This window comes from Acomys russatus, chromosome 15 (assembly GCF_903995435.1).
Source record: "Acomys russatus chromosome 15, mAcoRus1.1, whole genome shotgun sequence".
In the NCBI taxonomy this organism is placed as follows: Eukaryota; Metazoa; Chordata; class Mammalia; order Rodentia; family Muridae; genus Acomys; species Acomys russatus.
Window position 1 is genome coordinate 9,101,603 of NC_067151.1, and position 16,975 is coordinate 9,118,577.

The 16,975-nt window shown below is 45.4% G+C and overlaps 1 protein-coding gene across 1 annotated transcript in view; it reads right to left on the bottom strand.

Moving 5' to 3' along the window:
• The window catches only part of Prkci (protein kinase C iota), a 56,652-nt gene extending 41,882 nt beyond the window's left edge, over window positions 1–14,770 (bottom strand). The window contains exon 1 of the mRNA XM_051157006.1: window positions 14,617–14,770. Coding sequence (XP_051012963.1) covers window positions 14,617–14,720 — 104 coding nt within the window. The 5' untranslated portion in view covers window positions 14,721–14,770. The remainder of the gene's footprint in view (window positions 1–14,616) is intronic.
• Between the last annotated feature and the right edge of the window lie 2,205 nt (window positions 14,771–16,975).

A 16,975-nucleotide genomic window follows, 5' to 3' on the forward strand; every position in this document is an offset into this window, starting at 1 on the left:
TAAAAACCCCACTAAGAACTGCTACAGCCGAAAAAACACTTTCAGCAAAGTAGCAGCCTTCCTGTACACAAATGACAAACTGACTAAAAACAAAATCGGAGAAGCAATACCTTTTACCACAGCCTCAAAAATATAAAAAATAAAATCTTGGAGTGACTCCACATGAGCAAGTGAAAGACTTGTATGGTAAAAATTTAGTAAGACCCCGAAGAAAGAAACGAAGAAGCAAGAGGAGAGAAAGCCCTTACTGCTCCTTTGCTTTGCTTTTCATTTTTGCGTTTTTGTAGGGTTTTGTTTTGAGTTGGGAGGAAGAAAGGATCTGAGAAGAGCTGCAGGAAGGGCACATATGATCAAAATATACTTCATGAAAAATTCAGAAAACAATGGCAGGGGTTCGGAAACAAGGCAATTAAAAGTAGCCAAGCAATGATTTGAACAGACATTTTCCAGAGGAGATAGAAATAAATATACAGTAAGTAGACAAAGCAATGTCCAACATTAGGGAGGGGAAGGGGAACCAAAGCCACAGGCAATGCCTCTTTTTAAAAAGCTAAGGACTGGATGTTGGTGATAGTACAAAGACACCACAATTGTGAAGGGATTACAAGATGGCGTCATAAACACTGTGGATGTTCCTCAAAGTCTAACAGACATTTGATATGCTCCAGCAGTTCCACTTCCAGAAATACATCCAAGAGACAGGAGGGTGTGGGCACTAGAGAGCTGGCCCAGTGGTTAAGAGCACTGGTTGCTCTTCTAGACGACCCAGGTTTGGTTGCCAGCACCCACTCGGAGGCCCACACTGTCTGTGACTCTAGTCTCAGGGGATCCCAGGCTCTCTTCTGGCCTCCTTGGGCACTTTAAAGACATCATGCAAGCAAAACACCCAGGCATTAAAAAACAACAACAACAACAAAAGAAAAACAAAACAAAACAGGATCTCAAGCAGGTATCTGTACTCTGGTCCTCTCAGCATTACTCACAACAACCAAGAGGCAGGAGGGACACAGCGCCCATCACAGGTGAACGGCTAAGTGTGTGGTATAAACATAACAATGAGCTATTCTTCAGATTCAACAAGGAAATTCAGACATTACACCACATGGACAAGCCCTGGGGACATTATGTGCCATAAAATAACCAAGTCAAACACACACATAGAAGTAGGGAGGGGCATAGCGCAGTTGGTAGGGTGCTTGCCTAGCTTCCAGGAGGTCTCAACTTGACCCCCAGCACTGTATGAACCAGGCTTGGCGGTGAGCACCTGTAACCTCAGGGCTCAAGAGGCAAAGGCCAGAGGATCACAAGAAGCTCAAGGTCATGCCTGATGATACAGCTGGGTCAAGGCCAGCCTAGACTAGATGGGAGGCTATCTTTAAAATAATAATAATCTTTTAAAACAGAAAATAAAAACAAGAAGTAGGTCCTCCTTCTAGTGACATTAAGAGAAAGCTGCTTGTCTCAAAGTACTCTGTTTCAAAGAACTTTCCTGGTTACTAGTGGGAGGTCATAACAGTTGGAAAACTGATTTGGGAATTAAATTAAATAAGTAAAACTCATTTTTTCACTTTTGAAACAAAGTCTTCCTATGTAACCCAGGCTGGCTTTGAATTCTTAATGTTCCTGTATTAGCTGCCCAAATACAAATAGGTAGGATAATCTCAGCTGGGGAAATGTCTGTGTAATATTTAAAAAGCCTAAGTACATATTTCCTTAAGAGACTAAGTTAAGGGGGTAGTTTATCAACCACCATTCCTTAAGTTCCAGGAGGAAAAGCATTTAAAGAACGTTTATATAAACACTTCTCTACTTGGGAAAGCACCGTGTTTACAACACTCCACAATCACCAGATCCCTGTGACAATAATCAAGTTATAAATAAGCTATGGATAAAGACATTGCATTCTCAAGGTGGAAAAGAAATTATACACAGGATTTTTGTGTTTTTACTCTGTCATTGGCATAAATTATTCTATCGATGATCAATACAAATTTAGGTACAGTTTTACTTAATTTTCCAAAGGAAAAAGGGGGCACCATTTTGTTAGCGGTTTCAGAAGACTGGTTAGGAATTAAATGACTCTATTTTCTAAAATATGAAGTCTAACACTTTCCTTTTTTTCTTTTTTCTTTCTTTCTTTTCTTTTTGTCTAAAGCTTTCTTGAAGGCCAAGTTTAAAAGTAAATGCAAGAAGCAACACTGAGTTCTGTTATTTAAACATAATTTTTTCTTCTGAAACATATCAATATTTATAAATGTTTTGTTTGAACTTATCAATAATAGTTGGCCTACCAGGATTAGCCCCAGATGGTAAAACCATTGGATAAAGGGTTCAGAGGTAGAGAAGACTCATATAATCTCAAGTCAGAAATTCTTTACAACACCATTGATGCTTTCTAAGGAAGACAACAAACCAGAGCGGGGCAGATGGCTCAGATAAAGACCCAAGTTCAAATCCCCAGATCCCACGTAAAGCAAGTCATGGTAAGACATGTTTGTAATCTCAGTGCTCCTATAGCAAGACTGGAGGGGAGATAGGAGAAGCCTCAGAAGCTGGCAGGATCCAGGGTACGCAAGAGGGATCAAGAGACCTGCCTTTCTAGGCCTGCAGCCCTTTAATGCCAGCACCTGGGAGGCAGAGGCTCTGTGAGTTCAGAACCAGCCTGGGGCGGGGGGACCTGTCACCAAGGAAGCTGAAGGTTAATACTGACATCCAATGTTCTCCAAAGAATTATTGTAACACGTGCCCACATATGCATACACACGTAGGTTAAAAATATTATAATGGCTGCTGGCAAGATAGCTCAGTAGTTAAAAGTTACTTACTTCCTAGCACCCATATGGAGGGTCTTGGCTAATCATAACTCCAGCTCCAGGAGGATTTGACAACCCATCTTCTGACCTCTCTGGGTATAAGGCACACATGTGGTGCACCAACATAATACATGCAGGCAAAATACTCACACACACACAAAGTAAAAACAAACAAATCTTTAAAAAGCTGCTTCCCTATGACCTGGGTAAGAAGCAGCAGCAGAGAAAAGAAGACTGTTCCAATACTGGAAGAGGTTCTAGAACAGCAGGAAGGTGCGGAGGCTGCGGCCACTGTCAAGGACGGGAGGAGACAGAGCCTCATCTAGAACACGCTGGCTACTTGTCCACAGGCTTCACTCTGGCGGACATGAGAGTGAGGTCGGCTGCAGAGACATCCCACTCTGTCACTCCACCACAATTTAGAGCCTACGTGATGTAGAGGGCAGGGTGGACATGACCTCAAGAGGGAATCTGCTGCTTGACGCTGGGGATCTAGACCAGAGAACTGGGAACAACCACTATCAGAAAGCCTGGCTTTGACCTGCCTCAGCCCCGGGGCTCAGCTGTGGCCAGCAGGAAGGCTGGATGCTGACCAGCTAAACAGTGCAGGCAGCAGAAGGCTCCCTAAGGTGCAGCCCCACTCTGAACGCAGATTTCACCATGTGAGAGTAAGTCCACAGGTGAACCAAGACTCCCAAAGACTGAGAAAGGCCTAAAGAGCAAATGTGAGTTGAAAGTGAGTGAGTGCAACTATTCTGATACCAGATAAAGTAGACTTCAGAGAAAAAGTAAAGATAAACAAGGCCATTACATAATAAAAGGAATAACTCATCAAAAGGATAAAGCGAGGTTGGTAGGTAGTTGAGGCGGTACAGTGTTGAACTGGCATGCACACGGTCTTGAGTGGAGAGACGGCTCCACCCTAAGAGCATTTGCTCTTGTTTTAGAGGAACAGAGTTCAGGTCTCAGTGTCCACAGCAAGTGACTCACAGATCCAGAGGACACCACCCTTGAACAACAGGCACACACATGGTTTGTACATACATACAAATCAGGCAGAAAATTCATACACAGAAAAATTAAAAACCTAAGTTTTTCAAACCCTGGATTTGGTACCCACACCACATAACCCAAGGCCTGGCAGGTGTGCACACCTGTAACTCTAGCACTGGGGAGCCAGAAGCAGGAGGATCAGAGTAAAGTCACCTTCAGCTACATCAGGTTTTCAGACCACGCTGGGACACCTGAAGTCCTGTGGCTGGATGGTGTCAGACAGGTAGACACACAGAAAAAGTGAACGCACAAGCCGGGTGCGTGTGTGGTGGTACTTGCCTTTAACTCCAGCACTCGAGGAGGCAGAGACAGGTAGATTGCTGTGAGTTCAAGGCCAGTCTAGTCTACAAGGCAAGTCTAGGATAGCCAAGGCTACACAGAGAAACTCCATTTAAAATAAAAAGAAAGAAAGAAAAGGGGGGGGGGGGGAAGCACATAAGTAGCAAATACCAGGGCTCCCAATTTCATAAAAAATACTATTGGATAGCCCGGTGGTAGTGGCGCAGGCCTTTAATCCCAGCACTTGGGAAGCAGAGGCAGGCAGATGGCTGTGAGTTCAAGGCCAGCCTGGCCTACAAAGCAAGTCCAGGACAGCTAAGGCTACACAGAGAAACCCTGTCTCAAAAAACAAACAAACAAAAAAAAACAAAACAAAACAAAACCCCCATTGGATAGAAAAGGTCCCAGAAGTCTTGATACAATGGTAAGTGACTTCAGTTCCCCAATCTCATCTTTAGAGAGGTCCTCCAAATTAAAAATAGCCAATACACTTCAGGGAAACTAGACTACAAAACAAATTTCTGGATGAATATTCCATCCAACAGAAAAGAGATGCTTGCTCAGCAGCTTGAGCGCCTCTCCTGAGACGGCCCACAGATGCACACTCAGCAGCCTGAGCGCCTCTCCTAAGACGGCCCACAGTGTAGCCCACAGTAAGCCTTAGGAAAGCCCAAGTATTTATCATTTATATCCTAATGGAAGAGACTAAAAATCTGTAAATAGAGCAAGCACAGAACTGCTCGCCTACAATAGGCTCTTGTGTGAGCAGTGAGCTAGGAAGGAGACCTAGGTGATGCTAATAATTACTAGACTCCAATGAACATGAAAGCACAACTTACCAGAGCCCCAGGAAACACCTAGGAAGCCTGCACCCAGAAATCCTTACATTAAAACTCAGAACAACCTCAACATACACTGGAAAAAGGGATACCCTCTTTAACAGTGATACTGGGCCTAAGGTCCAGGGAACACCACAGAAGACAGAAGAGAAGGTGGAAAGACTGTAAGATCAGAGAACCAGCCACTGCTGTGAGGCTCTGCTGGAGATGAGAGGGAAGCTAAACCCACTGTACCTCAAATAACACGGCTGACCAAACAAGACCTTACGGACACCACCAACAGACATGCTAACGGGAAAGAGGGAAATCTCGCCTGACTCCGCCCTAGACAAAGAACTGCGGGCAACTAAGGACTGCTGAAAGAGGCAGAAGTCATCCTCCCGAGGAAGAGCCTCCAACTGGCTATCCCAAACAAAGTGGTCAGCCCTGAACCATACACACACAAGTAACACTACACAGATCCAGTGTGCTCTATTTATATATTTATGCATTTAAATACACAAATATCTACATAGTGCATGTGTGTGTGTGCTTGGTGTGTGTGTGCGCGCGCGCGCAGGCGTGTGCACACGTGTGCACAGGAGGGAGGGAAACATGGTAGCATTGGAAGAAGTAAAGAGAAGTGCAATGGTGCAGTTATACTTTAATGTTAAGTAAAGCTTTATAAACGGTTCTGGTAAACTGGGTTTCCACACTTAGTATACAGTAATATACAGTAATATATAGTACATAGTAGAAAACTAAAATAAAATCCCTATCTGTAATTCTGCATAAAAATCAGTTGAAAGCTGGGGCCAGTGAGATAGTTCAGCAAGTAAAAGGGCTTACCTGAATTTGATCCCCAGAACCAAAATGGTAGAAAGAACCGACTCCTTAAAGTTGCATTCTACCTCCATATATACAGCATTACATATATGCCCCTTACACACACACACACACACACACACACACACACACACACTGCACAGACAAAAAACAAATGTAAACTTAAAAAATGTTAATTCAAAATGAATCAAAAACCTTAATGTCAGACCTAAAGCTCTGAAAATGCTACACGAAAAGGCTTCAAAATATAGGCAAAGGCAAGAACTTTCTGAAAAAGACTCCAATAACACAGCAAATAATCCCAAAATTTAATAAGACAGGGATACATGAAATTTAAAACTTTCTCTATAGAAAAGGGAACAAGCACCAGCATAAAAACACAGCCCACAGAGTGAAAAAGGCAAAAACCAACAACTTTGCTAACAACACACAAGACAGGAGATTAATATCTACAATATGTAAGGAACAACAAAAATTAAACTTAAAAAAAAAAAAAAATCACCAGGCATGGTGGCGCACACCTTAATCCCAGTACTCAAGAGGCAGAGGCAGGCAGATCTCTGTGAGTCTGAGGCCAGCCTGGTCTACAGAGTGAGTCTAGGACAGCCAGGGCTCTGTCTCAAAAAACAAAACAAAAAATAAAAATTTTTAATTAATTAATTAAATCACCCCATCAATAAATGGGCTAATAAACTGAAGAGACAGCTCTCAGAAGAAATCAAAATAACCAATAAATACATGGAAAATACACAACATGCTTAGTCATGAGGAAAATGCAATCTAAAACTACTTTGCAATCCCCACCATCACAGTCAGCATGGACACCTTCAAGAAAATAAGCAACAGGGTTGGAGAGATAGCTCAGCGGTTAAGAGCTCTTGCTTATTTTACAGAGGTCCTGGGTTCAGTTTCCAGCACCCACACGGTAGCTCACAAGGATCCAAAACTCCAGTTTCAGGGGATCTGATGACCTCTTTTGACTTCCATGGGTCCGTGTAGGCAAAAACACTCACATACATAAAATAAAACTAAATAAATTACCCAGCACTTGGGAGGCAGAGGTAGGTGGATCTCTGTGAGTTCAAGGTCAGCCTGGTCCACACAATCTTTTTTTTTTTTTTTTTTTTTTTTTTTTTTTTTGTTTTTCAAGACAGGGTTTCTCTGTGTAGCCTTGACTGTCCTGGACTCACTTTGTAGTCCAGGCTGCCCTTGAACCTACAGTGATCCACCTGCCTCTGCCTCCCGAGTGCTAGGATTAAAGGCATGCGCCACCACGCCCGGCTGGTCCACACAATCTTGTCTCAAAAAACCAAACCAACACAACAACAAATTAATTAATTAAATTAAAAAAGGGGGGGGGGAGCAACAACAAATGCTGTCAGGATGTTAGGGAAAAGAAGCCTTATACACTGCTGGTAGGCTGTCAACTGTGAGCTACTATGGATATCAGTGTATGTCCCTCAAAAACTCAAAAGAGAACCTGGGTAATAAATAGCTTTACCATGTTTGAGTATATACCAAAAGGCTTCTAAGCACACCACAGAAACAGCAGGGCATGTTCCCTAGTGTACTGTTTATAACAGCTATGAATCAGAAAAAGAAAGGAAGGGAGGGAGGGAGAGAGGAAGGGGGGGGGACGACCAGCTCAGGTATCCATTGTCTTAGTCAGTGATCTATTGCTGTGGAGAGACACCATGACCACGGCAGCTCTTTAGAAAAGCATTTAACTGGGGCTGCTTACCGTTTCACAGTTTAGTCCACTATCAGCATGGCGGGGAGCATGGCAGCAGGAGCAGGAGCTGAGAAGTCTACATGCTAGGACAGCAGAAAGAGAGAGACACTGGGCCTGGCTTGGGATTTGAAATCCCAAAGCTCACCAAGTCCAGTAGTACACTTTCTCCAACCAGGCCACACCTCCTAATCCCTCTCAAGTAGTGCCACTAATAACAACTAGAAATGGTTCTCATAGACTCAAGTGTTTGAATGCTTGGACCAAAGAAGTGTCGCTAGTAGCAGGTGTGGCCTTGTCGGCGAAGGTGTGTCCTCGTGAGGAAGTGTATCACTGTGGGGGTGGGCTTTATGGTCAAGCTGCACGCAGTCTGGCACACAGTCTTTCCCTGCTGCCTGCAGAGCAAGATGTACAACTCTGGGCTACTCCTCCAGCTCCATGCCTGCCTGCACACAGCCATGCTTCCTGCCATGATGATAATGGGCTAAACTTCTGAACTGTGAGCCAGCCCCAATTAAATGTTTTCCTTTATAAGAGTTGCTGTGGTCTGTCTCTTCACAGCAATGGAAACTCTAAGACAGAAGCTCATACTAGGGACTGGGGTTTTGTTGTGATAGGCCTGAAGATGCTTTCGTTTGGGGGTCTTTGGATGAGGAAAATGACACTCCCTTATGACAGTGCACTGAGCCTATGGGGGCCGTAGCTACTCAAACCCCCACATCCATCAACAGATGAACAGATGAGGAAAACATGATACAGATACATAGTGGGATTTTACTCAGCCATAAGAAAAAGGAAGTCATAACAGTGCAGGAAGATAGAACTAGAAATCACTACAATGAGTGAAATAAGTCACATTCAGACAGACACCTCATAATTCCCCCATATGAAGAATGTTTTTAATATATATTTTTTAACTTATGTATGTCCGTGGGTGGGGTGTGTCAGGGCAGTAGAGCGCTGACTCTGAGAAGGAAGGCAGAGACTTAAGGAAGGGAACCAGCAGGAAAGGGCAAGACGAATGGCGGAGGGGAAGGAGGGAGGCCAGTGAACAACAGCCTTGTATGAAAATGCCAAAATGGATTGTTTCTGTTAAATCCTAAGGTTAAAAATTAAGCAGTGGAGTCTGGAGAGAAGGTGTGGTGCTGAAGAACACCAGGTGCTCTTCCAGAGGACCAGGGTTCAGTTCCCAGCACCCACATGGAGGCCCACAACCATCTCTAGCTCCACTTCCAGAGCCTTTTGACTTCCAGAGGCTACAGACATGAGCATGGCACAAACTCATGCATGTAGGCATACACCATACACATAAAATAAAAACAAACCCATCTTAAAACTAAATCAAGCGAAGTCACAAAGCAATGTCCACTTTCTATAATCAAGACAAAAGTGAAAATAAAAGCAACAAATATGAAATTTTTTTTAAAAACTGACAAAAAAGCATAAAGTCAACAAGCACATAAAAGGGAAGAGTTCTTCGGAAGTTACCTTCAATTCTGTATCGCTGTTTACTAAGCTTCAGTCTTATCTATAAAATGGAAAAATGACACCCTCCCTGAGTGCTGTTGTGGATATTAAATAAAAAAGGATACCCTAAGCCTAGAGGAAGTTCTGGTTTGACTCTAAATGGCCAGAGGCACTATTTTTTTTTGGGGGGGGGGGGCTGTTTTTGAGACAGGGTTTCTCTGTGTAGTAGTGGCTGTCCTGGACTAGCCGTGTAGACCAGGTTAGCCTCAAACTCAAGAGATCCGCCTGCCTCTGCCTCCCGAGTGCTGGGGTTAAAGGCGTGCACCACTACCGCCCAGGTGAGGCACTACTTTGCAAAGTTTTGGGAACCCTGGAAGGCGAGGCCTCTGTGATATATGACATAGTCACGTCTGGTCTCAATCTCTGCTTCTTAGTCCACTGTGATGTAAGCAGCTGTCCTTTGCCCCGCCTTCTGCCACTGGATGTTTCACTCAAGTGCACGGGGCTAAGAAATTATGCGCTGAACCCTGAGATCGTGAGCCCAAACAACTTCTTCCTTGAGTTGTTTCTGTCAGATATTATGGCCACAGCAATACAAAATAATAGGAAATTAAAGTTCCCACTAAAAACAAGCAATTCTTGGTAAAATGCACAATACTCAACCAAAACAAAAAACCCACAGAATAGAAGATTAAATCAATGAGACTTTGCCTTGCACATCAAAACTAACTATACACCTTGATAATCAAATTGCAGCATGTACTGCCCAGGTCTCTCCCCAAATCAATGGTGTAGAACATTTATCTATGCACATTATGAGAAATACAGTGTATAAAAGTTGTTTCAAACCAGTAGGGAAAGAAGACCTCATTCAAAAAATGTTAGTAGAATTATAAAGTGTAAGTTGTATCAAAAACTACTACTAACTATAGCCTGAAATATAATATTGAGAAAATGATTACTGAAAACTCTGCACAACACAGAGCTGTAGACTACTTGTAAAGGAAAAGCTCATCTGCCTAAGGCAATAAACCAAGGAGCCACATACAGAGAAAAAAGGCAGATTTAATTAAACAAATATAAAAGTCTTCAGATAAACAACAGATTGAGAAATGCCTGGCAAACAATAGACTGAGAAATGCCTGGCAATTTTAATAAAATGTCAAGGAATTCAAAGGAAAATAGCTGAGTTGATGAACTGATTGCCTGGCACGCATGAGAGCCTGGGTTAGAGCGCCAGCGTAGCACACACCTGCTATCCCATCTCTGGGGAGATGCAGGCAGGAAGACCGGGAGTTCAGGGTCATCTGCTACACAGTAAGTGAAGCCAGGTTGGGCTACAAGGGACAGGGGATAGAGGGCGAGAAGGGAAGAAAAGGGAGAGCGAGGGAAGGAAGGAGAGCGAACACACACAAAATGTGTCACCAAACACCTTGTCTTCCCAGCATGCAGGCACCACAGGCAGGAGGATGGAGAGGTCGAGGGAGGCCAGCCTGGGTTACAGGTGAGTTTGAGGCCAGCCAACTACCCAGAGACTACCAACCAGGGGAGGAAGGGGGCGGGGGAGGAAGCACCTCTCCCTCTGGGGAGACTTTTCTAAACAGTTGCTTACTTCAGTGTCTTCAGCCCTTCAGTGTGCCTGTCTCATCTCAGGCCTCCCCAGTGCCTCCACCTCCTCACCCAAGTCTTCAGCGCTGACAAGCCATTCATCTCAGCGTTAGCAAACTCAAGATGCTTTGGGCCACTACCTCATGGACCTGCCTGCCACCCTACACCACACTTGCCACCCCCCCACCACAGGGTTTTACACAGTCCATGCTGTCCTGACTATGGAGCCAAGGGTGAGCTTGAGCCATCTTGAGTCTCCTGCTTCTATCTCCTGAGCTCTGGGATGACAGGTAGGCACAAGCGTACCTGGCTTAGTGCGGCGCTTGGATGGAGCCCAGGGCTTTGTGCACACTGGGCAAGCACTCCACCAGCTGAACTACACTTAGCGCCAAAGATGAAAGCACACAGCTGAAGTCATTCTGCAATGCTTTAAAAACAAGACCTGACAGGACTTGTTCCCTGTGAGGGGTAAAGAATGCAAACAGCTCTACATTCCAAATGTGGGGTCAGGCCTGGGCTCCTGACCGCACCTCAGGGGTAGGGAGAGGGCTGCAAGCCCAGCTGAGATCCCTTGTGCTGCCAGAAACAGTTCACGTTTGCAGAAGGTACCCTCTGGGCTGTAATCGCTGGTCAACAACAGCTTACTAGGGGATTTTCACAAGCTTTCTACCAAATTCCTGCACATGTACAACGTAAAGAAATGAGGAGCCCAGATATCACCTGGTTAAATTCTATCCCACAAATACCTTTATATAAGAATAAGCACACAATGGCAACCTACTGCTAACCAAAAAAACCTGTTTCTCTTCCTCCAACCTAACAGCACTGTAAGAAAAGGGCCACTGACTAAAGTGTTCCCACGTTGGGGAAAAATTGGTGCAGACCAAGAGACAGGCACTCTTAGTCCGTCTCCAGTCAAACCAGATTCTCAGTGCTTTTAAAACCTAGAAAAATTTCCTACTTTGAGAAACTGAAAAAAAAAAAATCTACTTTTACAAACTAGGAAAAAAAAAAAGAGGAAAATTGCATGCCTTTTTTATTTAGGACAGCGTCAAAAAAAAAACAAAAAAAACAAAAAGCACCACACATATTTGAAAGAAGAGGGTAATTAGCTCACAGAAAATATTCAAAGATTCACTGGAAAGAAATACTGTTAAAAGGAAGTAGGGTGAAGTGTTTTTTCAAAAGAGATAATGAAAAGAAAATTTTCTTTGGAGGTGGTTTTGTTTTTGTTGCTGAGATAAAATCTCCTGTAGCCCAGGCTGGTCCCAACTTACGCAGATCCTCCCAGATGGTGGGATCACAACGGCCGGTTCACGCAGAGCTGGGGATGGGACCTGTGCCCCCCATGCACGCTTAGCGAGCACTCCGCCAGCTGAGCGGTGCATCCCCTACCGCCCTTCATTCCCAGTGTGAGGGAAAGGGAGAGTCTACGGAGTCACATTTGGGATGCTATCCAACTTACTTTATTAACTACCCTTGCTAGTGACTCATTTCAGTCTCATCAATGTTAATAAGCAGCTGGCTGTGATATAACCACCAGCTTAGATTACTGTTAATAAACATATAATCTTACTGTCTAAGTCAGAGAGCAGAAAATGGTCCGGTTGAGAGAACTGAGGCCGTCCTTAGAGGAGACTTGAGAAAAGCACTATTAGGGTGCTTCTATTGCCTACAGCGCAGTAAGGACAAGGGGCTGTGTCTCTCTTCAGTGGAATTTCCTAAGCTGTAAAAGATAATTAGAATGTCTTGAAAAATTTAAGACGGAAAAACTCATATACATATTCTCTTGTTTCCTTTATTTTAGTAATCAGAGCAACAAATAAAGAACCCCCCCCCCCCCCCCCCCATGTAATACCTGCACTTCTAGAGTTCAACACGCTGACCTCTTCCTAAAGGCACTTTGGAAATGACTTGCATGCTGTGCCTACTAACACCTGACAAACTAATAAAAGTATGGAAACGCGAAAGAGCAGTAACTCCATGCTCTCTCACTGAGCCACTGGAAGCTAACAGAGCTAAACAAGCAAAATTTGAACCACATAGAAAATGTTCATCTTTCACTGCAAGTAATCAATAAATACTATCTAAAGACGATACCTCAGAAAACATAAATGCCAACTTTTTGGAGATTTATTTGTATTTGTGTGTGTGTGTGTGTGTGTGTGTGTGTGTGTGAGAGAGAGAGAGAGAGAGAGAGAGAGAGAGAGAGAGAGAGAGAGAGAGAGACAGACAGACAGACAGACAGACAGACAGACAGACAGACATCTATTGGGGGGGGGGGTTGCCACAACGGCCAGAAGAGGGTACTGGATCCTGTGGAACTGGAGTCACAGGAAGCGAACCACCTGGTGCGGGGGCTTCCAACCCAATTTGGGTCCTCTGAAAGAGCAGCAAGTGCTCTTACTGGCTGAGCCATCTCTCCAGCCCCATGAATTGTAACCTGCTGAAGAACCACACGTTAACCACCATCAGTAGAGGCTGTGGAGCCCCGAGGGTGAGAAGCCACACTTAATTTTACACCTGGATTCAGTCTGAAGGCTAGTTTGTTAGCCTGCCAATTAGACAGCATCTTAAAACCCCACTGCACTTCATCCTCCACACCTAACAGCCACGGACCGTCAACTTCTTAACACTACTCTAAAGCAGTGGCTCGCTTCCCCTCTGGGGGTCAAGCAGGGGTCGCCTAAGATAATCCAAAAAACAGATATTTACATTAGGATCCATAACAGTGGTCAAGTCACAGTTATGAAGTGGCAACAAACTAATTTTATGGTTGGGAGTCACCACAACTCGAGGAACTGTATTCAAGGGACGCAACACCAGGAAGGTTGAGAACCACGGCTCTAAAAGGAAAATATCTCTCAAACTATCAGAAAGTTGTGTGTTTGTTCTTGAAAAGGGGGATACGGCTCTTTCACTCTTGCAACGGCTAATGCAGTTTATTATGGCAACTACCAACATATACATTTGGGGAGACTATTTTAAAGTCAAAACCTCTCTATCCCATTCTCAAGTAAATACAGCACTGTCTGCTGTCAGTCCTACAAACTGGTCCCGAATCAGTGAATATTACAGAAGGCGGACGACAGCGCAGGAGGCCTTATGTGTAAGGAGTAAGACACAAAATGAAAACAAGAAAAAAACCTGAAGGGCTGCTGCTATCTCCACTGAATCCTCAGGAATGTAAAAGCACACCCAGCACTTTTAACCTTGTGGTACTTTAAGTTTTTAAAACCAATTTCTGCTTAGACCAGCAGCCAGGTTTTCGGTTAACCCCCACTCTCCAGACTTGACGCACACGATAGCCTTTCACCTCACTAGTGCGCCTAAACTACCTCAAGCCATTAAGTTGAACTCAAAGGAAGAACTTTATGACAAGTCATGATAGAAAATGATCTGGCACAGCGATCTCAGGACTGGATTACTTCTGGCAGCCACATTAGTTTAAACCAAGTGAGTGAAGATCGTTTCTAGAATTTAAAACTTTGGTTTCTCACCTTTCCATATATCGCCCTAACCAAGGCTTTCCAAAATGTGGGTCAGCACATTTGCCACTTAATTCTGATCACATCTAACGACCCAAGGCACATCTTTTTAAAAAGCATCGACTGTGGTACTAACTTTAATACCTATCTTGACTCTCTGGCTGTAGTCCGGACTCCCTTCATGAACTTCCCACAGCGAAGAATAGATATAAACCTGATTTACAAAACCAGAGGCTTCAGGCCTGTCGGTAATGAAAAGAGCCAGCTCACCGAAGCAGTCCAGGCTTGAGAACCCACAGCTATCCTCAAACCACCCAGTCCCCGAAACAGTTGCAAATTTCTCAGTCAGCTGATTTGTCCTCCCCTCCCGGTTGCATCTACCCTTCTCCGCCGACTCCTCGGCGACCCACACTCATTCGTCCCGGGTGCCAGCAGCCGCACCCCACGAGCGCTCGGGGCTCGCCGCCCGGAGACCTCCCCCCTCCTGCCCGCCCACGCTCCGCGCAGTCACTCACCCGCGGTAGTAGGCTTTCACCCGGACCTGGTGGGAATGGTCCCCGCCGCCGCCGCCTCCCGCGACCGTGTGGGACATGGTGCTGCTGTCCCTCTGGGTCGGCATCTCCTCTCTCCCCCGCCTCGCCGCCGGAGGCCGAGGGGGGCCGGGGCAGCGCCGCGAGGGTCTTGGCCGCGTGCGCCTGCCCCCGGGGAGCGGTGGCCGCCCGCCTCGCCGACCAGCACGCCTAGCCCGCGGCGCGGAGCCGACAGTCGCCTCGCCGCCGCAGCCCGTCCCCGGCGCTCCTCCCGCCGCCCCGCGATCCACGCCTCCCGCCGGCGCTCCTCCCACCGCGCTCGCTCCCGACGCCGCATTCCGCGGCAGGGCGGGCGCAGGAGCCGCCGAGCCCCGCCGCTGCCATCGTCCACGGGGGAGGCGAGGGTAGCAGAGGGCGGCGCGGGGTCCGCCGGCCTGCCGCCAGACGCTCTGAAATAGTGACGATCTTGGATGCTCACGATAATATTATAAAATTCAGCTCATAAATGGAAAAGTTCCTTTTAAAAGCACCTATAGGACTCACACGCACAAGGTTGTGGCACCCCCCCCCATTCGTTTATTTGGTCTCGTCCACAGAGAGCCCCCTGCGCTTCCGGGATGGATTTGCTGCGCGGGTTTCTGGGATTTGGAGTCCCGGTAGGATTCTGGGACTTGTTCCTTAAGTGTAGGGAGCCGCGTTTTCTGACTCTATCTTGTGCCTCCCGGGAGTTGTAGGCATGGGAATCCTGAAAACAGCTTGAGTCTGTTTCCAGGTAAATTCTCCATGCCAATTTCATTGATAACTGAAATTAAACAGTTCAGGGAAAAAGATTTGATTACCCGCTCAGCATACTCTTTTATGGGGGGAAATTTAATAATAGGTAGCAAAAGTATTTTTAGTGAGAGCAAAGAAAGAGAAACTCAAGTGGGAGATATCACAGAAGAAATACTTCTTCAGGGCTCCATACCAGGCTCCTATGTGCTGCCATTCTATAGACCTGAGTGACCAGTGAATATTTAACTAGCTTATCAGTCCATTAGCATTTGTTTTACTTACACTAGCTAACCGAGAATTAGAAATAACCTGTCCTTGTAACTGACTTTCAGACTTCCTCCCAATCCTGGCTATGTCACTTAACTCTAACACGTAAGGTAGCTTGAATCCAGCCATTTTGGGTCAGCCCAAATGCAACGCAAGCAAACAGTTGAAATCATCAAAGATGTGGCTTTCTTTTGTTGTTGTTGTTGTTTGTTTGTTTGTTTTTAAGATTTTATTTATTTATTTTATGTGCATGCGTCCTCTAACTGTATTACACCTGCCTGAAGAGGGCATCAGATCACATTATAGATGGTTGTGAGCCACCATGTGGTTGCTGGGAATTGAACTCAGGACCTCTGGAAGAACAGACAGTGCTCCTAACTCCTGAGCCATCTCTCCAGCCCCTTGGTTTTGGTTTTGAGACAGGGTTTCTCTGTGTGGCCCCTGCTGTCCTGGAACTCATTCTGTAGACCAGGCTGCCCTCCAGCATTTGCCTGCCTCTGCCTCCCAGGTACTTGGATTAAAGGTGTGTATCCCCACTACCCAGCAGCTTTCTTTTTTGTTTTGTTTTGTTTTGTTTTGTTTTTCGAGACAGGGTTTCTCTGTGTAGCCTTGGCCATCCTGGACTCACTTTGTAGACCAGGCTGGCCTCGAACTTACAACGATCCGCCTGCCTCTGCCTCCCGAGTGCTGGGATTAAAGGCGTGCGCCACCACGCCCGGCCCCAGCAGCTTTCTTTATAATCATAAATTAGGCTTGGGTGCTTGAGCTACTGTGTATGACACGACACTTGTTACAGCATCGTCCAACGGCCACAAATTTGGAGCATATGAAAATTCCCACTAAATAACATACCTTGTTGAAAATTAGAGACTTGCACCATCATGTTCAATATGGACTGATTGCTAGTAACTGTAAACTAAATCTAAAATGAGATGGTCATCTTATAAATGATCATTTTATTTTATGTATTTGCACCAGTCGTGTGCCTGGTTCCTGCAGAGGCAAGAAGAAGGCATTAGCCTTCCGCCCACCGGCCCCCCGCCCCGGAACTGGAGTTACAGGTGTTTGTGAGTTGCCGCTGACTGCGAGGATATCAAACCCAGGTGTCCAGGAAGAACAAATGGATGACCTCAAGGAAGCAATGAAAACTACAATGTGTAGCCAATGCCAAGGAAAGCATAGGACGTTTGAAATGGACCAGGACCGTAAGAGTGCCAGATATTATGCTGAGTGCAATAGGTTGCACCCTGCTGAGGAAGGAGACTCCTGGGCAGAGTCAAGCAAGTTAGGCCTCAAGATTGCA